At 36.8% G+C, this 23,070-nt stretch overlaps 1 protein-coding gene across 2 annotated transcripts in view; it reads right to left on the bottom strand.

Annotated features, from left to right (window-relative positions):
* LDAH (lipid droplet associated hydrolase) overlaps positions 1 to 23,070 on the bottom strand; it is an 82,335-nt gene that overhangs the window by 44,839 nt on the left and 14,426 nt on the right. For both annotated transcript variants that reach the window (XR_010384257.1, XM_010987908.3), the window contains exons 3-4: positions 19,467 to 19,610; positions 9,446 to 9,615 (exon numbers count right to left, since the gene is read on the bottom strand). Coding sequence is in view for 1 of the 2 variants with exons in the window: in XM_010987908.3 (XP_010986210.1) it covers positions 9,446 to 9,615; positions 19,467 to 19,610 (314 nt within the window). In the remaining variant the exon portion in view is untranslated. The remainder of the gene's footprint in view (positions 1 to 9,445; positions 9,616 to 19,466; positions 19,611 to 23,070) is intronic.

Genomic DNA, 23,070 nt, shown 5'->3' with positions numbered 1-23,070 from the left:
CTTTGAGAGGATGGGGGGAATTTTTCATATCTGACAGTATATCATGGATACACAAATATTAAAACAGCTCAATATTTAAAACCGAAAAGTGTACAGAAATTCTCAGATGAAATGCATTAAATAAAGTACTAAGTATTAACATGCATGAAGAATGTTCTATTATAAACCTCTGTTTTCACTTTCTTGCAGCTTTCCAAAAAATTAGCCCTTTGTGGTGAAATTTTCCATGCTTGGTTTCAGCCCAAAGGTGATTTTTTTTTGCAAAGTTTGAAAAAAATATATTAAATAGTTTTTGAGTTATGAAAAGATGAAAAAAGCCCACACAATTTTTCCACTTTGAAAGCAATTTCAGGATCTTTTTTTAATATGCAGATAACTAAAAAATGGCTGAAGTTGAAAAACTGAAACTTTCCATGTGTCCAGCTTTCAGCAAGGTTGTCCCTGGGTAATTCAGAAAAGATAATGTGTGTGTGCACCCACATAAACAGATAAACATATATATTTAAATGCATAAGTGATTAGAAAAATAGCATTTCATCATACTCAATGCAAACCTTCCTCAGAGTTGGGATTTGTTTTCTGCAATGGAGAGTCTTTCACAAACCAGAGTAGTTGTTGACCGCCTGATCCCTGTGGATTTTCACATACAGGCTTTCACTATTGGGTCATGCAGATACAACTCTAGAACTACTGTGCACTGTGTCTGCAGAATCCTCCAGTTCCCTTCATATTCCAGCTCCCTTCTGCCCCAGCTCAGTTCTAGGGCTCTGATTTCACTTGAGTTTAATTTCTGCTCTTGGCCCATGCCTCACTACCAACTTTCTTGATCTTCTATGCTCCAGAGACTCAGACATGTTCTCGTTTCTCCCGATTCTCTCTGATCTCCCCTGAAAGCATTAACCCACTTCCCGCTAAAACCGTCCTTGTGTATTTGAAGAACACAAGTACTAAAGAAATAACAGTAGAAAGTTTAGGTCAAATAAGTTTTGATGGTTTGTCAAAGTAACTTACTCTAATTATTTATAATCACAACCTTCCTAACTAACTCACCTGAAGACTGATGATGGGAAAGGTAGAGAACAGAACACAGTCCTAGTTCTGCCATTTACTACCTAACTGACGTGTGGAAAAGACACACACTCTTTGGAACTTCAGTCTCCTTATCTGTAAAATGGGAAAAATTAGGTTGTTAAATGACCTTATTAATGTGAACATGTTTTGTAAATTTCAAACGAATGTTGGGTTTAACTATTAGTAATGATAATGACCTTAATTTTTAACTGTTTCAGGTTTCTGGACTCAAATGAAGAACCAAGTATAAGCACACGTATTAAATAAAGAACCAAGCAAAAGGCACAAAAACACTTTTGCAAGAATGTGAAAATTAAGAAAAATCCAATTTTCCTGCTTTTCAAATGTGTAGGCTTAACAAAGAGAAAGAAAAGTGCTCCAGCAAATGTTCCTATTTCTCTTTCATTTTAAACATCTCTTCTTGGATGGTCTATTCCTCTCAGCATATGCTAAATTCTCTCCCATTTGTAGTAAAAAAAATGTTCCCTTGACCAGCTTCTTCTTTAAGTTATCATCTTGTCTTCTCTCCTAACTTCTTGCAACTTCCTTCTCCCATTATTTCACTAAAAATGTTCTCTTCCAGGTGATCAATGACCTTCTGACTACTAATACCAGAAGCTTAAGTTCTCCTTCCCTTCAACAGTTCTTACACTCAACTCCTTTGCCTTATTCCAGTGATCTGCTGCTACATAACATACCACCCCCAAACTTAGGTTTAAAACCACAATGATTATTCTTTCTGATTCTGTGGGACAGGAATTCAAACAGGGCTCAGCTAGACTTCTGCTCCATATGGCATTGGCTTGGGTCACTCACTCAGCTGCATTCAGTAGCAGATGGGATAGGCTGGAAAGTCCAAGAAAGTTTCACTCACGTCTGATGCCTCATGATCCTCCTATGTGGCCAGGCTGGGCTTTCTCACAGCATGGTGGTCTCAGGGCTGCTAGACTTCAAATCTGGTAGCTGGTTCCCAGGAGGGGGAAAATGGAAGCCCCCTTAATATCTGGGCTTGGAACTACCAGAACATTACCTCCACTGTATCCCATTGGTGAAACCAAGTCACATGCCCAGCCCAAATTCAAAGGGGAGAGGAAAGAGACTTCAGGTCTTAAGAGAGGAATGGTAAAGAATCTGTGACCATCTTTAATCCACCACATATCTATGCCTTTCTAGATATTCTCCTTTTTCTTCTCTTTGCTTTGTGGTATAATCTAGTCTAGGTTAATGACTTTCTATTTTTTTACCTTGATCCACAGTAAGAGACACATTTTACACTGTAATAAAGGATATCAATACACAGTTACAAAAAGTGAAATAAAAGTTCTACAATATATAACTCTATAATAATAAAATATACTCTAATACTTTCTATTTTACTCTGGTTTTTTAAATTTTTTTTTATTGTTTACAAACACATGCTTCCCTTCTCTGAGGAGGACTGTACTTCTCCACTATTGGCAGACTTGGTCAAGTGACTTGCTCTGCCTAACGCGGTATGAGGAATGACAAATGTCACTTACAGGCAGAGGTTTTAAAATACACTGTATGGTTCACTATTTCCTTTTTATTCTCTGTCGTGAGACTGGAATAGTCCAGCTACTCCATCAACCTGGATTCTGGAATAACACTGCATAGAGAGAACTATACGAGAAGTATACTATGCCTCTAAAGGATTCATAAACAACAAAAAAATCTTTGTTGGTAAAAGCCCCTGACACTGTGCTACCATGGCATAGTCTACCATACCTTGATTAATCCATTAGTTGCAACCCACTGAACTGAATTAAGGATCCACTAATAGACTGCAGCCAATAGTTTGGAAAATTATTATACCTTTGGCCTTTTTCTCTGCTTTCTCCTTTTCATCCTCCTTTCCACTAAATGAAGTCATTCCCCTAATATACATCCATGACCTGTTTCTTTTCTCTTAATTTCCCTGGGCAAATCCTATACACTGTCTTCATTAATTCTCACCTGGACTAGCAAACCTGCCTATCACTTGGTTGTTCACTTTTTACTCTATACTCTCTCCATTTCATTTTCCTTTTCACTGAGATATTAATTTACCTGATGCATGACTATCATTATCACAGATCCTTCAGTGGCTCCTTGCTGTCCAGAAAATAGTCCAAACTTTACTGCCCCTCTACTCCATCAACCCAAGTTTTCGCATCCCACTGCTCTCTACACGCACACTATGCTGCATCTGAATCATACCATCCACTGTTCTTTTCAGCTGTCCAGTGATAAAAACAATTTCCCTTTTTTTCATACATTTCTCTACTGCTTAGAATGCATATAAGCCCCCCTCTCCGCAAAAAAACCATCATATTCTGTTTTTAAATACTGACTCATCTTTCCTCTGTTCAAATACCAGCTCTTCCATGATACTTTTTTTTTTTTTTTTTTGGATCTTCCCAGTTAGAAATCACCTCTTTTCAAACACTCAGAGCCTCACACTACTCCTCACTTTGTCTTCTGTTTCTTATCACTTATCCAGGGACAGGACTCTGACAACAGTTACTTTGACAAATGAATCATCTCTTATTCTTCCCCCACCTCCAGATTATCTCAACTGGTAAACACAACTTAGTGATGTTATATAAATGTTTCTCACAGGCATGTCTAAGTTTGACTATAGACACACAGGTTCATCAGAATGGTGTAAGTACATCACAGTCTCAAGAATCTTACTATTTCCAGAATATTTGAATTAATTTTTTTCCTAAAATTACTCCTGAATCAACATATACATGATCTAATATGTTATTTTGACTCTTTCGTAAAGTTTTTGAGCTTCTCAGCTATACTTTTGGTGTGTTTTGAGTATCTACAAAACCACTGGGGATCCCAAAAGAAACAAAAGAAAAAATGTTATTTTGTTATTGCTCTCAGCAATAACAAATTCCATTTACTTAATTTTGTCAATTTTACTCTTGTATCTTCATTTAAGATGTGTTCATTCTTACTTGAGACAAAATTCTAACACAGTTATCTGTTTTCTCTGTTCGAAGCAAATGAGTAGCAACAAAGGGTAAGCAGGGGAGAGAAAAGGCACCTAACACTGAGGGAGGAGATAAAAAAAAAACTTTAAAGAAACAGATATGAGAATTCTTTTTTAAAAAAGCACTATCATCTAAGAAATTTCAGGACATAGGCAAAAATCCCTGTTATTTTACTGTAGTAAATAACAATATTAAAATGATGTCCTTGAATCATTAGGAAAAAATTCTTCCATAATCAATGTGCATTGTTGGAGAAGACAGATAAGTAAAAAACATATTTTAGACAAATTTTTACCCAACTGAATAAGTAGCCTAGGGCTTAAAGGAGTGACTTTAAGTGATCTGGAAATTTCATTTAGAGAGAAGGTATTTTTGCCAACCAGACAGACAAAGGAAACTCTATGTTATTGTGCATTTTCCCCAAGGAAGGCCAAATAATATAAAAAATTAAGTTTTGAAGGATCTGATACCCCTGGAAGGGGAGGAAGTGTTATCATTAAATGCTGTATAAATTCTTAGAGGAAAATGAAAGTTAAATTACTTGAATTTCGCTTCATGACTCAGTACAGAGCCCAGTTAAGAACTGAGGGCTTTCAACTCCTAACTTTGAACTTTATGCAAACAATTTACTGGCAAAATCAGATGGCACATTTAAACATACAGAGGATTGATGCTGAGGTAGACAGATAGTGGGGGTAAGATGATTACTTTTTTGTTTCCATGTCACCCCTTTCTGCCCCCAAATGCTAGAGCAGTATTCATGGGGTCTCCTGCTCCTAGAGCTGCAACGTAACGAGTCGCATGAAGCTAGCTGTATATATTCCAGGAACGTACCATGCTATCTGCAGGCTCGCCTCTGCCATCAACCAAAGCTTCAAAGAACCATCAGGTATCTTCTTAGACTCTCTTTATACCCACAGTTAATATAACCATACCCCACTCCTAGATTCAGACAGTGCCGAGGTTGAATCCTGGCAAGGCCCTTTTCAATCAGTTCCTACCTTTAAAGCTAAAGATGGGACTAGACTATCTTTAAAGGTCTTATGAATCTGAAATTGTGTTTATTATTTTAAGTCACAACAGTACTATTTAACAATCTCTCAATTATTATTTTCTCAAGCTTTAAAAAATATCCTTCATTCTGGACATTACTGTCAAAATATATGAGTATTTTCTATAAATCTTTGTAACAAATTTGCTTTAAAGAAAAAAAGGTTTTAATCATGGATTTTTAAAAAGACAATTATTTCATTTAGTACATTAAAACAGGTCAGATAATATGTCTAAAATATGCAATAAGTCTCTTAAAATGATTTTAAGACCAAAGTTTCCTATAATTAGTTACAAAAATATTATAACGAATTGAACCAAAATAAAGCCAAATAAACCAGCTACTAAACTACACATATGTCCTCAAAATCTTATGGGAGTCAAATATTCCAGTAAAAATAACAGAAGAGATGGAAACACAAGTTTCTTATTATCACACTTCATATGTTATAAAACATAACAGTTAACTTATTTTTGGCAAAATGATTAGGGATTGCAACATTCTGGCTAACACAACTTATTTGATTGTCAAACGCATCTTAAATGGAGCGTGTCATGCTAACTTCAGGCATGTAGGCACTGTGCCGTCTTAGAGTAGCCCAGACACTGAAATTTCAACACTTCAGCAGGGATCACACCACCAATACTAAGTGGGCCAGGTGTTTAAAGAGGGGTTGGGGCGGGGGGTGTACTTCAACAATGTAGTTAATTGAAACCAGATAAAGTTTTTGAATAATAAAAAACAATCATACAGATGTTCAGCCTCCTCCCCGGGTGACCTTTATGGACAATTTATTGCACACGTTATTTTCTAGAGTACGCCCTTTTTAAGGAAACAGTTTCTCATGTCTCTCTGAAAACTCTATAACTACAGTATGAGTTATGTCTCCACCAACAGACTAGGTTAAGCTCATGTTTCATCTGCCTTTTGCGTTTTCACCACTGTTTCTGCAAGGGTAAGAACAACTGAAAGCAGAGCACTAATTAGAAAGTTATAAAGCTGACGAAGCTGTAAGAAGCTACACTAACCTTAAGATGCAGTGTACTTCTTTCCCAACAGACACTGTGAACGCAAGCCAAAAAAGAGAGATGGGTTCAAAACAAATGTGTTGAACAACTGTTTTAAAATATGCGTTAGAGAAATTATACATTACATTAAGAATGGATGTGGAGCAAACAAACAAAAACCAAAAGGGAAGACCTGTGATTAAGTTAACAAACTGTGAAGAATTCAGAAATGGGTATTTTCCCCCTATGTTTATATAATAGTGTATTTGTCAGGTTTCTTAAAAGAAACAGAATCCATGTATACATAAATATGGATATAGATGAAAGAACATTTATTACAGGAATTGGCTCACACAATTATGGAGGCCAAGAAGACCCACAATATGCCATCTGTAAGCTGGGAACCAGGAAAGCCAGTTGTCTCATTCAGTCTGAGCTCCAAGACCTGAGAACTAGGGGAAAAGATGAGGCTGAAGGCTTGAGAAACTGGAATTCCAATGTCTGAGAGCAGAAGATGGCTATCTCAGCTCAAGAAAAGAGAGAGAAAGAATTCACCCTTCCTGGAAGTTTTTGTTGTATTTGGGCCCTCAACAGATTTGATGATGCCCACCCACAATGGTGAAGGCAGATCTTTATTTACTCAGTCTAATTCAGATGCTAATTTCCTCCAGAAACAGACACACTCACAGACACACTCAAATGTTTTACCAGCTATCTGAGTATCCCTTAGCCTAATCAAGTTGACATGTAAAATTACCATCACAAATAATAATAATAATATTGTTATTTCAAATATGAAAGTACTTTAAAAAATGTTTTTAGAGCTTTTAAAACATCTGGAACAACTAATAACAAAAAATTGTATTTCATATCAGTTTGCTATATTTTATTTGACAGGACCAAGTCACTTCCTGTACCAGGAAATAAATTCAGTATTTTAATTTATACACACACCCCCACTACACATCTACATGCTTGATGGTAGGTATGTCACACAGGTGAAATCCTAACTGTAGAAGTGGTGGGGTAGGTAGCTTCTGGCATGGCCCCAGTGATCCTCACCTTCTAATATTCATGCTCTAGTGTAATCTGCTCTCCATGAGTGTGGGCTGGACCTACTGATTTATTTCTAACATACAGAATACTATAAAAGTAATGAGCAATTGGGTGACAATCTGTGACTTCCATCTTGCCAGCAGACTCTTTCTCTGGCTCTTCCCCACTAATTGCTCTGATGGGGCAAGTGAGAAAGGTCCACATTCTAAGGAATTGAGAGTCGCCTCCATCCAACTGCCAGTGATGAACCAAGGCCCTCAGTCCAATCACCCTTAAGGGAGAGAACTTGGAAGCAGATCCTTCTCCATTCAAATCTTCAAATGAGACCATAGGCCTAAAAGACACTTTGATTACAGTCTTGTGAGAGATCCTGAACCAGAGGACCTAGTTAAGTTGTGGTCAGATCCCAGATCCACAGAAACTGTGAGAGAATAAACGTGTATAGTTTTATACTGCTAAGTTTTGAGGTAACTTGGTTACACAGCTCTAGATTACTAATACAACAGTTAACCTAAAACCTGAGCCAGTGATTCCACTGTCATTTCCATTATAGTAATAAATAAAGCCAATACTTATATGGAACTTTTAAGTTCTAGGTACCATTCTTAATTCTTTATATAATTCCTCACAAAAAATCCTTTGAAGAATATATTCTATCCCCATTTTACAGAAGGGAAAACAAAGGTACAGAAAGACTCAGTAACTTGTCCAAGGTCACAGAGACAAAAGATGACAGCAAGTATTTGAACCTAAGTGCCTTGGCTGTAGGGTGAAGACTTACAGCAACCATGCAAAGAGGACTGCTAAGGGGCTAGGACTGGATGCTATGAAGACGGTAGCATCACAACATGGTACTAGAGGAGATTTAGAGGCCCAGCAGAGGTTAGAAGCCATGCAAAATGCTAAAAACAAAAGGAAAGCTTGATTTCTGATTAAGAATGCCTTATCAAGGGGGAAAAAAAAGAGAAGATGCAATAATACAGTGAATGAAATCCAATTTAGAATTTATTGAATTATACTTAGAAATGAAAAATACATTTTCTTATATCCAATATGAGAAATTAACAGTCTCCATCTGGTGTTAAAAACCACACCCAGGGAGGCTACAGTTGTACTTCTCCCAAAGGCAATTATAAGTAATATTAAGCTGGTAGGAAAAGGAGCGAATTCCTAGTGAGCTCCAGTGAAGATATTTTATCACATGGAGTAAGAAAAGTCAATATCCTAGGATAGGGAGAGTCCAGAAAGGAATCACTTCCTATCTTGCATTCAGATCACCAGGTTAAATAGCACTCCTTCATGCTCCCACACCGTCTACTAACATAAGATGGTCATTATCACACCTTCGGGTTAGTCTGTCTCCTCCATTAGACTTCAGCCTTTCTTTCCTCAAAGACTGTTTTATTCACTGGGATGTCTTCAAAACACAGCACAAGGACTGATACATGGCAAGTGCTTAATAAAAGTTTATTGAACAAAGAAATAATTTATGTTGTGAACTGCATTCATTTAATGGGTCATTTCAATGGTACATGTCAGTGAAAATACGAGGTTTCATTTTGTTTTGAAGTGTTTTGTAGTTCACTAGCTTTCCTGGCAATTTAAATAGATCTTTATGTCCCTAGTGTCTCATTTAATATCTGGCATATAGTGGCACCCCATAAGTATTTGTGAATGAATGAATGAGTGTTTCCAAAAGGCCGCCAGGTTATAGAACAGAAAAGAATTCAAACTTAAGACTAAAGATTTAGTGTTCTTTGAGAAAAGATGTTTGCCTATCAACAGTGGTGATGATGATAAATTTTCTTCCTTTTGAAAGAAGGCATGAATATTTGCATAATGCTCTCCCCAGACAAGATTCTTGACTAGGTCTAAGTTGATGTCTGCTCTTAAATATTCCTTTATAAAAGACAGCAATTTATATGTAATTTAAGAACTCCAGATAACCCTAGATTAAAAGGCATTTGTTCCAATATAAAACTGTAAATTAACTCTACCTCAATTTTTAGAAAAGGGTTGTTTGGAAAATTCCTACCTCCTTCAGCATTAGTTTTTGAAACATTATGGGAACTGCATGAACATACTCTCACCCAGGCCCACAGAAACATGAAGTTATCCTTATGGACGGCTACCAAATATCCCTGTTTGTGTTCTATTCATCAGTTAAGCAAGAGACAATACAGCAAAGGACATCTGAGAGGATTTGTGCAAGTGCACAATCAAGCACCTACAGTTACCTCCAGAGGCGTACTTACTGGGAGCTCAGGGGCATGCTTCAAAATCTGAAGGGAAATATAGCAGCCTATTGAATGGCCAATGACCACCAGCTTCATTTCCTTTGGCACGTGAGTTCTCAGGAAAGCTAGTTTGTGTTCTACTTGACCCTGGAGTCCATAGATGTCCTTAATTTCTTGAACATTTGGATCTAAAAGCAAAAACATAAGTATGTTTTCATAAGTGAAAGTTATCTCTTCACTGGGAAAAATACCTTAAAAAACAAAACCAATAGCAATTGCAGTAATTATCATTTACTGAAAGCCTACAAGGGGCTCGCCACAGTGCTGGTACTTCATTTAAAGTGTATTGATCAATCTTCACAACAACCATGGAAAGGAAGTATTCTTACCTTCATCTTATAGAGGAAAATTCCAAAAGGCTCACAGACATTAGGTGATGGACTGGCAATAACACAAGTGGGACAGGTGAGGTTGAAATCCAGGTCTCTCTGTCCTCAAAACTCATGAACCCTCAACTATTCCATGAAGTACTGTTACTTTAGGCCAATGGTTCTCAAACCTGAGCAAGCATCAGAATTCCCTGGAGAGCTTGTTAAAACACTGATGGCCTAGGCCCAGCACCAGAGTCTCTGAGTCAGTAGGTCTGGGTTGACGCCTGAAAGTCTGCAGTTCCAAGTTTCCAGGAGATGCTGTTACTGCTGGTTTCAGGACTGCACACTGATAAACACTGGTTAGCCTAAGTTGTAGGATTAATGGACAGTCAAAGATAATCCAAGACACTCCTTCAGTATTTTACATAATCTTTGTTTGTTTGTTTGTTTGTTTAAAGAAGTCAAGACTGAAAGATGCAGGCAGAAACGTTTTAAACCGTTCCATTTAACCAGCACAGTCCTGACCTGAAATATCCTTTTTTCCTTTCACAAATGAACCATCTTCTAGATTCTTTAAGATCTAATTAAAACTTTATCTAGCTAATCTTTAAGAAAAATGGAGCCTTCCTTTCTGCTTAACCAGTACTCAGTTCTTACTACAGCACTTTATTACACTTGCATTACTGTCTGTTTATTTCCTTTCTTAGACTGTGAGCTCCTTGAAGGCAAAGTCCATTTTTTCCATCTGTGTCCTCTGTGACTAGGACACAGTACATATTATTGTTGAATGAAAATATGAATTGACTAGACAATCTCTGAGGATGCCGCCAGCTTAATTCTATGAATATAGAAAACTTGAACAGATTTCCCCCATGAACATATACATAACCTCAAAGACAGGGTGTAATACTTCAAAACATCACAAAGTAGTCAACTGCTTTCTAAAAATGGAGTCATTGGAATACTAAATTTTTTGCCTTCATGACTCCTGCAAAGTTCCGATGCAAACTGTAAAGAACCACAATGTGGCTCATTCAAAATGCACCCAAAACTCATTCTGAAGGACTGCTCTTCAGTTTTTTCTGTACACATGCTGTTTTTGTTGTTGTTGTTGTTCCTTCAGTGCTCAGCTCCCCCTTGTTAATCTGGCTAACTCCTCTTCATCCTTCCAACTCTCAACAAGTGTTACCTCCTCTGAGAAGCCTTTCTATGATTCAGTGGTTGAGGGGTAAAGTAGCCTTCCTTGCAGTTTCCACGGCATCCCATGTTTATCTCACCACACTGCTCCTAATTCACTCCTACTTTATAATTCTAAAGTTTATTTCAAAAGGATGTATAATCAGTTACAAAGCAGTTCTGTGAGGAACTAAGTAATATCAGTTATCAGTTAAATATCAGTTATGTTTCATCTACTTGTTCAAACTGACTGATCCCGTTACTAAAATTTTGTCAACTCTGGATCAAAATATTATGCATCCTTTACAGCTTCAGGACAGAGGTAAATCTGATAACTATTTCTTTCTTCCATTTCACATTAACTAAACTGACCACTCTGCAAGAAAACAGTGACTAGTTGACCCATGGTAGTCTTGAAAATACAGGTACAAATACAATATACTCCCTCATCTTCAAGGAACTCACAGTCTAATAAGAGGAACAGAAATAGATAAGAACAGTACTACAAAACATTAAAGTATGTCTCAAGCATTTCCTTGAGAAAATAAGAGGGTTTTATTGGATAACAATAGAAACATAATGTCCCTTTGGGTTCATAAAAGTGTGCCTTTCTCCAAGTAACTAAGAGAGATATCTGAAAAATCCTGTTTATAGGATTATTTTAACTAATTTTAACTGCATATTTGAATATAATCATAAAGGTCTAAATTTAACAATATATATTTTAACAACACATACACATGTATATTTATGTAGCTCTGCACTGGATATAAACACATAAGTTCTACTGTATACTGCCACACAAGCAATATTTACAAGTCACTGATGACCACAGAACTAACAAGACCAGGGACTAGTGATACACGAGCCTTCTGCTAGGACTGAGTCTGCAGACAGGAACTCTCTTAATCTTATGTTAGAATTTTCTCAACTAGTAAAGTCTTCCATCCCGCCCCCATCATTGTTCCAAAGCTACAGCTTAAAAATAACTTTAATTAAACAACTTACATGTGGGGATTAAAAGGCTAAAATTAGCACTTCATATTTTAAAGAACGCTTTGAACAAGATGAATATATAGTTTACTCTTCAGGTCAAGTTTTTAAAACACACAAACCAAAAATCATGTGTTGTTTAGCATGACATGCATGTAACTAAAAAGAGAAATGAAATTTACTTGAACTTCATGATAGTAGACCACAAAGGCATAAAAGTGTGAGGTATAATTTTGGATATTGTGATGAGTTCCACGCCTGTTTGTGGTTATGTGGTTATGGGAGAGTAGGAACAAATAAGGTTAGACAGGAATGTTCAGACTAGATCAAGCAGGACCCTGAACATCACCAAGTGACTCCACCGTGTGAGCAGTGAGAAGATACCAAAGGCTCTCAAAGGGAGGGGCAACGATCCCTGTGTGTTACAGGACGGGAGCTGCAATGCCATTCTCCCTCCTCCTGCTGTGCTTCCGACTTCTGTCTTCTCTGAGAGCCTAACGATTTGTTTGATTCTTAGCTTCTTTTCTTGCTCTACCCTTTCGTCTTCTGCTTCTTCCCATCCGCTGAGAGACTTATTCGTTTATTTCTAGTGACTGTAAGCCCTGAGACTTGACTGACTGATTATCCCTGTCTTGGGCTCATCCAGTCATTTCATATAACCTCCGTGTTTCTCTGCCAATCACAGTCCTGGCAAGAGAAAGCTCTACTGGTTTTTCTCTCAGTTTTGGAGTGTGTTATTGATCCTTTAGATAAACATACCCAAATTCAACATGAGTTGAAAGACTGTGTAACTTTTTAAGGTAATGTTTTATCAGCTGAAACTAAACCACTATGATTTTTAGCTTTTATGTTACAATTTTTGAACAAATGACTTAAAATAGTTGATAATGAATCTGCCATCAAGTAAGCTGACTCCATAGTAAATCAAAGCCAGAAAGAGTTTATACTTCTAATTCCTCAACTTTTCTTTTCACACTTTTTTTTCCTGAATCACCCACTTCTGACATGGGTGAACATCTGCTCTCCCAATTATACTCAATTTATGACTGTGATAATGTGGTGCAACTAGAGTATTATTTCCAACTGTTCATAATTTTAACATGTGCTAATATGAAGCAAAATATACTTTCAACATTTGATGTGTGGTTATAGCCTATGTCCTTTCTCTCAATGATTATGTACTTTTCACACTTTATTTTGCATGTCAGGAAACCTGCACTTTAGAACAATAATCTTGGATGGTGAATAATATATCTGTCCTGCCTATCCAAAGCATTTGACTACAGTGTGCATTTACAAACATAACCTCCAAAGTGTTAAACAGATGAAAGCAGAACTGTTCTGGCTGATTGGGGGGATGAGTGAAGCCCAGAGCCCCACTTGCCCTTTATAGAACTTTTGGGCTACTTACAACACAGGTGGGAAGTCAGTGACCTAAAAGGCAGCACCATACATATTAATCTAGTAGGTCGTCAATAAGTCCTTGATGATGGATGACTTGCCCTCTTACACCCTCTAGAAACCACAGCTTCCTTTGGCCCTGCGGTGGCCCTTTGGGCTAATGCCTCTAGATGGCACTGTTCTCATTAGCAGCAAAGGACCCAGGCTCTAATTAGTCATTAGGTCAACAGCACAGGAGTAGCCCAAGCAAGAAGCATACTCAAAATAAAGTTATAAATAATAAGATATCAATTTAAAATAAGAATTAAAGACATTTCCCAGAAATTCAGACACACAGCAGATTCTTTCTACTGGTTTTCCCTACCAGCGTTTACTGGTGAAGATCTATGGCAGTGGTTCTGAAAATGTGGTACCAGGACCAGCAGCATCAACACTACCTAGGAACTTGTTAGAAATGCAAGTTCTCAGGTCCCACCGCACTTCTACTCAATCAACAACTCAAGTGGTGGTACCCAGTAATTTGTGTTTCAATAAATCCTCCAGGTGATTCAGGTGCCTGCCGAAGTTTGAGAACCCCTGAAGTAGAGCTATTCTTCAAGTGTATTTTTTACTTTCAAGGTTGCTGTTCACATTTTGTTCAACATTTGTTTTGTCTTCAGTATGACTTAAAGGTTTACTGTGATAACTAAGTTGGATGTTGCTCTCATTAGGTAATTCAATTTATAACTTCTATTATGATGGCCTTCCTCACTAAGGTGTAGGAAAAAGGCACACTAGCTAATCATCACTAAATTTGAACACCACAAAAGAGGTATTATCCTTCACGAGGACCCTGAGGTATTTCCACTACTTCCCAGCTCCTTCTGTCTTTGGTTATCTCTTCTGCCAGAGTTAAGACGACAGGCCAGCAGAGATGGCAGCTTTTCAAGATTTCACATGTTAAACAAGCCTGTTTCCTAAGAACTCTTTTAACACCTCTTATTTTTCTGAAAATAAGATGGCCAAAGCACATTCTAAGCAGACATACACATTTTCTGACAAAGGAAAAACTGGTATCAAACCCCAAAATTTATTTGGGTATATAAGAAGAAATAACTTAAAACAATAAAGATGTACCTTTTAAAATATTTCAGGGTAGACCAGTTTGAAATATTTGATTTCACTTTCAGTCACTTTTCAATGTGATAGTTTTTGACATCAACGTTTTGTTTTTAATCAAGGTAATAAAATGTATATATTCAGTCTCACTTTACAAAATCTTTCACTGCCTTTTACTTGCCTTTCAAAGCACAACCTAGCCTTTAAGCTAAGTGTAAAAGGCTCTCAAGTAAACTGCATTCATAGAGGAACACATACACACATACATGTAAACAGAAAAAGACACTATGAAAAGACATTTTGAGGTATTTATGCAAGCATTTGCCATGAGTTGCATAGTTTCATCTAGACTCTATCCTATCCCCTTTATGAGTCATCACCAGAAAAGAGTGACAGATAGGGTACAACCTGCAACTGTGGAAGGGCTAATAAGCATTAGCACTTTGCACTGGCCACTCGAGACGACCTCCCACAGAACCAGAGCACCGACTTCAGCATCAGAAGTGCTGGCTTCCTGTCCAGGTTCTGCCACTCACCAGCAGAAGATCATTTGGCCCTGTTGGGCCTTACTTTCCTTCCTTGAAAAATAAGGGTTCAAGGTGGGATTTGAAGTAGACACTTTAAGCTCTTAGATCCTGTAATACTTTTTCTTTCTTTAAAACCCTTAAAGAAATTTTTTTTCAAACTTACACAAAAGTCCAGAGAACAGTACAACAGACCCCCATATATCCATGGTCCAGCTTCAAAAATTATTCATTTTCTTTCTTCTTTCTAGCTTTACTGAAATATGACTGACAAACAAAATTTGTATATATTTAGGATGTACACCATGATTGTTTTTAAAAGTGTACAAGGTGATGATTTAATATACATATACACTATGGAATGATTCATAATCAGGTTGAGTAACACATCCAACACCTTGCATAGTGAGTGTAAGTACTTGATAGTAAGCTTTTGATTGATGAGGCAGTCATTTCAAAAGACATCCACTTTGAAAAACATATTGTCAGCTGTAATGACCCAGCTACTAGCAAAACAATCAGATAAGGAACCAGGCCACCCTCGCCCATGAACGCTTTCCCTTTCAGAAAGCCTTGGATAATCTAGGTAACTGCTTGAGTGACCCACTTCTCCCTTTTTCCCACATCCTCACCAAGACTTGTTAACTTTTGTGTTTTTTTTTGATATTAGCTATCCTAACAGGTGTGAGGTGATACATCATTGTGGTCTTGATTTGCATTTCCTTGATGATGCTGCTGAGCATTTTTCATATGCATTTTGTATACATATATATATTTGCATGTCTTCTCTGGAAAACTTGGCCCATTTTAAAAATTCTATTAGTGTTTTTGCTACAGTTGTATGGCTTCCTTATATATTTTGGAAATTATCCCCTTATCAGGTATAGTTTGCAAATATTTTCTCCCATTTTGTAGGCTGCCTTTTCATTTTGTTGTTGTTTCCTCTGCTGTACAGAAGTTTTTTAGTTTGATACAGACCCAATTGTTTATTTTTACCTCTGTTATTTGTGCTAAGTAACAAAAAGTCATGGCAAAAAAAAAATTATTACCAAGACCAATGTCAAAGAGTTTTTCCCTTATGTTTTCTTCTAAGAGTTCTATGGTGTCAGACCTTAAATTTAAGTATTTAATCCATTTCAAGTTAATTTTTGTGTATAGTGTAAGATAAGGGCCCCATTTCATTCTTTTGCATGTGGATATCCAGTTTTCCCAATACCATTTATTGAAGGTACTATCATTTCCCCATTGTGTGTTCTTGGTCAAAGATCAGTTGACCCTATAGTCGTGGGTTTATTTCTGGGCTCCCTATTCTGATCGTTTGGTCTGTTTTTATGTCAGTACCATACTGTTTTGATTACCAGCTTTGTAATATAGTTTGAAATTAGGAAGTGTGTTAACTTCATCTTTGCTCTTCTTTCTGAAGATTATTTTGGCTATTTGGTGTCTTTGTGGTTCCATACAAATTTTAGGATTTTTTTCTATTTCTGTAAAAAAAATGTGATTGGAATTTTTGTGGGAATTTATATACAGATTGCACTGAATCTATAATATATAATTATCTAAATAGAAGATAATTGGGGAAATAAAAAATATAAAGTAGGTGAAAGAAGTGGCAGCAGAAGAAATTTGAGTGACTGAAGTGCTAAAACAAAGCCTGGATGATCTTGCTTATAACGGGCCTGATCACCGAGAGTGGAAACTGTTTTAGCAGAGAGGAGTAGAGTTTGCCAAGACAAGGGCAATCTTACATGTGATGCCTTAAAAAACAAAAAGACACAGGAAGTCTGGGTGGTGAGATATCCTAACAATAAACAATATAAGCGCAATGGATTTGTTTCAAGCACAAAGTGCTAGCAAAGAGGCAGGTTCACAGCAGGTACTCCAAAATGGTTAAATTGAATCAATGGAATTAGGAGAAAAGAAAGCTTGCGGGAGGGAATAGCTCAGTGGTAGAGTGCGTGCTTAGCATGTACAGGGTCCTGGGTTCAATCCCTAGTATCTCCATTTAAAAAGAAAAAGAAAGAAAGAAAAGAAAAGTAAAATTAAAAAAAAAAAAAGAAAGCTTAAATTCCATTCTCAAGAGTTGGCATCTGATGTTAAAAGTCAATTTAAAATTATCGCAGGGTTCTGGAATGAGAACTAGTATTTCAGGAAGCCGATCTATACTACAATATGTGAGAATTAAGAGGCGAGGTCAAGAGCCTGGGAGTTGTGACATTCACAGTGAGATGACACATGAATAGTCTGAGCTATGGCTTCAGGAGTGAAAAGAAAAGAGAACCAGATCGCATGCTAACTACAGAACCAGAGTATCTACTCTGTATGCATGAGGGTGATTTTGTTTCTTAAATTCTGCAGTAACCACATTGTATCTTGACTATATGCACCAGTTAACAGCCAAAAATAAGACATGGATAAAAATAGTAATCATCTCTTAATTGTCACTCACTTCTTCAAATTAAAAAATGTTTACAATTTAGCATGCCTGCAGATGTTCATGAATGTGGAAAGAACTTCCACTTAGAACAGAAACTTCTCTTTCACTGCTCAACAGGATTAAAGCTTCAAAAGGCCTGCTTCTGGAAACTGTAAGGTTATTACTTCTAAGGATGGACCAAAGGGCAGCTTCTAAAACTTCAACAAATATTTTATAAAAATATTTTAAGAGATAATTTGTATGTTCTCCTGTTGCTCAGGCACAATGTCATACGTATATGCTGACCTATACTTGTGATCAGATTTGAAATGTCAATACATAACATTTTCATTCATGATTGTTAAGGACTTAATGTTTGTGTTCCCTATAACTCTTATGTTGAAGCCCTAACTCCCTCAATTTACATTGGTATTTGGGGTTGAGGACTTTGGGAGGTAATTAGGGCTAGAGAGGGTCATAAGAGTGGGGGCCTCATGAAGGGATAGGTGCCCTTATAAGAAGACGTCAGAGAGCTTGAGGGCCTGTGCATGCTCTCTCTTGCATGTGTTTGCTCTCTCTCTCTCTGACGCGTGAGGACATAAAGAGAAGGCGGCCACCTGCAAGCCAGGGGTAGGGCTCTCATCAGAACCTAGTTATGCTGAAATGCTCATCTTGGACTTACAGCCTCCAGACTGTAAGAAAATAAATCCCCGCTATTTAAGCTACGTAGTCTATGGTTTTTGTTACGGGAGTCTGAACTAATACAGTGATAGAAAGTAAAATGTAAATATTAAGTTACTTTAAAATTCCAGTATTTGTTTTTTATAGTAACAGATTCTATTTTTAGAATGGTTTTAGAGTTACAGAAAATTTGAACAGACTAGTCCAGAGAGTTCCCTTATCACCTATCCCTTTCTCTCTCTCTATGCATACATGGTTTCCCCTATCATTAGATGCTCAGTAAGATGCTCATACCATAGGAGAGGCTAACCAGAACCAGGAGCAAACTAGGTAATGAAGCCATAGCCACCTCTCCCAGCTCAGATTGACTAGGTGGCACCCTCAGGACAAATGACCCTTGAGTGGAATGCCCACAGAGAAGTTATGTTTTTCTTTTTCCTTCTCATTTATTTTTAGAAGAGAGAACATGCTAGAATACTCATGAATTAAAAGCAGGTAATTTGCTTGTCTATGGTACTACTTCCTCCATTTAAAGGTTTCCAGTAATCTACAACTTAGAGTCCTCTTCTCCCCCAGCTTTCAAGGTTCCTCCTTGAGATCTGGCCCTGCCTAGCACTGGAGTACCTACTGAATCTCTCTCCCTGCTACGCTAATCCTTCTGCCTGTTATATCTCTGCACCCACCTCCACCCTTCAAGTCCAAATTCTTACCCAACTGTTAAAACCCATTTACTCCTCAAAGTCTTTTCAAACTCATACCATGTTCTCTCCTTTGTTTACTCCTTAAGAATTGACATGATCAGCAAGCCAGAGTTTATCATTTGACTACTAGCTCTAAATGTGAGACGAGAGCTTCTTTAGAGTAAGGACAATGGCTAAGAACCATGTCTATAATACTTCACCATTCCTCTTAGTACAATACTGGTACTATAATACATGATCAATGCCTATACAGTCGACTGCTAGTTGGTAAATAGAGAAGGCAAGTCCTAGACAAACTGTTTGATATGCCCAAAGTTTTAAAGAAAACTATCTGCAGAAGAATTAAAATGATCCCCCAAATCCTAAAATTACCAAAATGTGGAATGCTGGGCCAAATGCCATAAGCAGAGGTTTCCATCAGTATAACTCTCTCTTTTTTTTTTTAAAGCAATGGGGGGAGGGAGGTAATTAGTTTGTTTGTTTGTTTGTTTATTATTAGTTTTTGTAACAGAAGTACTGGGGATTGAACCCAGGACCTTGTACATGCTAAGCATGAGCTCTACCACTGAGCTGTACCCCCACCCTCCGCCACTGGTGTAACTCTTAACCTTAGGAGGCTTTCTAGAAACATGAATACCCACTCACTGTAAAGAAAAGCAGATGTTAATAAAGACATACCATCCGATGTTGTAAGAATCTTCTTGTCTTTGGGGGCAAAGGCATGCCCAGCATGACTGATAACCCAAACTGGAAAGCGTCTTTTTGTTGAAGAATACAAAGCCTTTGCAAATGGCACATAAAGGGCAGAAAATCCTGGGTTACCTAAGAAAAGAAACAGATTTTACATTAACCGAAGCAATAAATTCACCTAAGACAATGCACAGACTGAAAAAGAAAGATCTATTTTTTTCTTATACTTTACTCTACAAACGTAGTAATATTTATACATACAACTCAATTTTAATATCCTTTATACCTTAAGTTTGGGAATGATCACTTAGAAAATTTCTGCTCTGGCTTTGTTTTCTAATTGTTTCAAATAAATTCTTCCTCCCTGTTCCTCAACCTAATAAATGGAACTACCAATCATAAACCAATACCCAAGTCCTAACACCAGGAGTCATTCTCGGTTTCTCCCTGTCCTTCATATCCAACATCCGATTCACAAATAAATCTTGTCAACTTTGCTTCAAAAATATATTTCATCTTTGTCCATTTCTCTCCGATAGTATTATCACTTCCCACTGGTCTACCCAGCCTCCTAACAGGTCTTCTATCTACTCTTGTCTTGTTGGAATCCATTCTTTAAGGTATCCAGAGAAATACCTCCAAAGCTCAAGTTGAATCATAGCAGTACCCTACTTAAACACCCTTCAGTGGCTTCCCACTGTCATCCAGATATCTAAAATCATTAACACTGCCTGTAAGACCCTTTAAGATTTGCCTACAGTCAGTTACCAAGCTATATAAAAACCAGTCAGTGTAAGAATCATTCACAAAGAGAACTTAAAGGAGTCTATAGTTTTCTGGTCATGTATCACAAGTACTTACATTGTAAAGAGATGTATAGTTTGATATTGTGGGGAAGAGACTACCAATTTACACATACAGATTTTTCTTGTGTATGTACAGAAGGTATTTTTGACATAGGTTTGCTATAAAAAAAACCAGAATGAATAAATGATCTTTTTTTAAAAAATAGTCAGTTTTTAATAGTCTCTTTAGAATTCTGATTGAAATTGCATCTCATTATCACATTAATTTAGAAAGACTTGATATAACTTTTTTAACATTTTTTTATTGAGTTATAGTCATTTTACAATGTTGTGTCAAATTCCAGTATAGAACACAATTTTTCAGTTATACATGAACATACATATATTCACTGTCACATTTTATTTTTCTCTGTGAGCTACCATAAGATCCTGTATATATTTCCCTGTGCTATACAGTATAATCTTGTTTGTCTATTCTGCATATGCCTGTCAGTATCTACAAATTTTGAAATCCCAGTCTGTCCCTTCCCACCCCCCACCCGCTTGGCAACCACAAGTTTCTATTCTATGTCTATGAATCTGTTTCTGTTTTGTATTTATGTTCTTTCTTTCTTTCTTTTTTTTTAGATTTCACATATGAGCGATCTCATATGGTATTTTTCTTTCTCTTTCTGGCTTACTTCACTTAGAATGACATTCTCCAGGAACATCCATGTTGCTGCAAATGGCGTTATGTTGTTGGTTTTTATGGCTGAATAGTATTAAAGACTTGATATTTTTTGTATTACTGAGTATAACCTTCTAGAAATATGTCATGTCTCATATTCAAATGTTTTATGTTTCTCAGCAAAATTCTATAGTTTTCTTCATATGGCTAGAAAATGATAATAGTCAACATTTTAAAGTGCTATAACTTATTACATGCCAGGCAGTATGCACATTTTATATAACTCATTTAGTCCTCACATGAGGTAGTACTATTCTTATTTTCATCTTAAGGGTGAAGAAACGGAGATAGGGAGGTTAAAAAATTCGACCAAGGTGTTATTAGCATTATCACACAGATCTAAGTGCTCAGTAAGTATCTGAAGACTGAGAGAAAAGAACATACAAATAAAAAAACAAACCCTCAATAATACTGAATTTTAAAGAGAACACAAAATTACCTAGTCTAGGATCTTATGCATACCTTGTGTTACTCTTACAACAGCCCAATAAAGTAGCTGATATCACTAGGGATAATGAATTGACAGCCACTGGCACCCAGTCTTGGCACATAATAGATGCTAATAACTGGTATCCATTATTACTACAGTTATTATTATATCTTTCATTTTTAGTTTTTTCTAATTGAATAAATTTGATACATAACATTCTGTAAGTTTAAGGTTTAGAGACTGTTAAGCTGGTCTGACTTTGAAGAAAATCCAAAGATAACAACTACAAGATTAAGACGTAGTAGTCATAATGACAGGATAAATGAAGCCAGGATGAATGAGCACTAGATAATGGAACTGCTATAAAACAATTTTTTTCTCCCTATCTCTGGGTTTAAGTCTGTGTTCTTTCCCTTAATGACTATAAGATCTTAAGCAAATCCCCTTAAGCTTTCTGATTTACTATTTTATCACAATCAAGTAAATGATAATGCCAACTGTTCCATGCCCACTCATTCCATTCAGTACTACAGCTGCTTCTGTATATTCTTCCAGTTATCTTGTAATTTATATTCTAGGAGAATATATTGACATAACTAAATAGGTGAATAAAATAATGTGAGAGTGTGATAACTTCTATGAAGGACATAAATATGATCGTATGATAGAGAAGGGATGAGAATAGGGTGGCCTAAGAAAAATGTGTGAGGAGGTGGAATTTAGCTAAAACCCAAAAGAGAAGAAATTAATCATGTAAAGATTTGAGGGCAAAGAACACTAGGACAGGAGAAGAACAGGTGCAAAGGCCCTCAAGCCATAAAGAGTTTGGCTCCTGAACAAACAGGAGAGTCCACAATGCCCAGTAACATGAAGGTCCAACTTCGAAACAGAGGTGGAAACTATAATGCAAAATGTTTAAATGTCATTGCATACTTCACCATTTAAATGCTATGGCTTATGTTGCACTTTATGAACTATGAACTCAACTTCCTGGTTAGGAAACCACAGAGAAAATTAAAAGGGTCTTGTTTACACAACTAAAATCATATATATATATATATATATATATATATATTTATTTATTTATTTATTTATATAAATAAAACTATCTATCTCCAGGTGTAAGGATGTTCGAAAACATCCCAATACAGAAATGCAAGTCAAACGTTTTCTCAAAGGATATCAAAATGTGCTATAAACACGTCTGAACATACATATGGTCAAATGCCTGAGCAACGTATGAGTCTGTGGTGATCATCTCTAGACCCCAATTGCCAATAAACTCTTAACTATTCAACATTGCAATTGTAGACTTACACCTTCTAGTTAACCTTGTAGGGGATAAAACTTTTCATGTATCAAGTTAATGTGACCCAACATCCTTCTAGAGAAGGCTGTCACGTGGACAGGACTTTGGCCTTGTCCATGGAGCCTCGTCTGCTTCATTTCCACTCACTGTACTCACAACACAAGACCCATCATGTGATTCCATTATCTCCATAGGACCACTGGGGAATTACATTGATTCAATATGTTCTAGAGTGAGTTTCCATATTACCTCCCTTTGCTCATTTCACTACTTAAAGAAAGTCCAAGGATGCTACTGACAGAAATTCTACAACAAAGGTT

This window comes from Camelus dromedarius, chromosome 15 (genome assembly GCF_036321535.1).
Source record: "Camelus dromedarius isolate mCamDro1 chromosome 15, mCamDro1.pat, whole genome shotgun sequence".
Taxonomy (NCBI): Eukaryota; Metazoa; Chordata; class Mammalia; order Artiodactyla; family Camelidae; genus Camelus; species Camelus dromedarius.
This window is presented reverse-complemented; position numbering and strand designations above follow the sequence as displayed.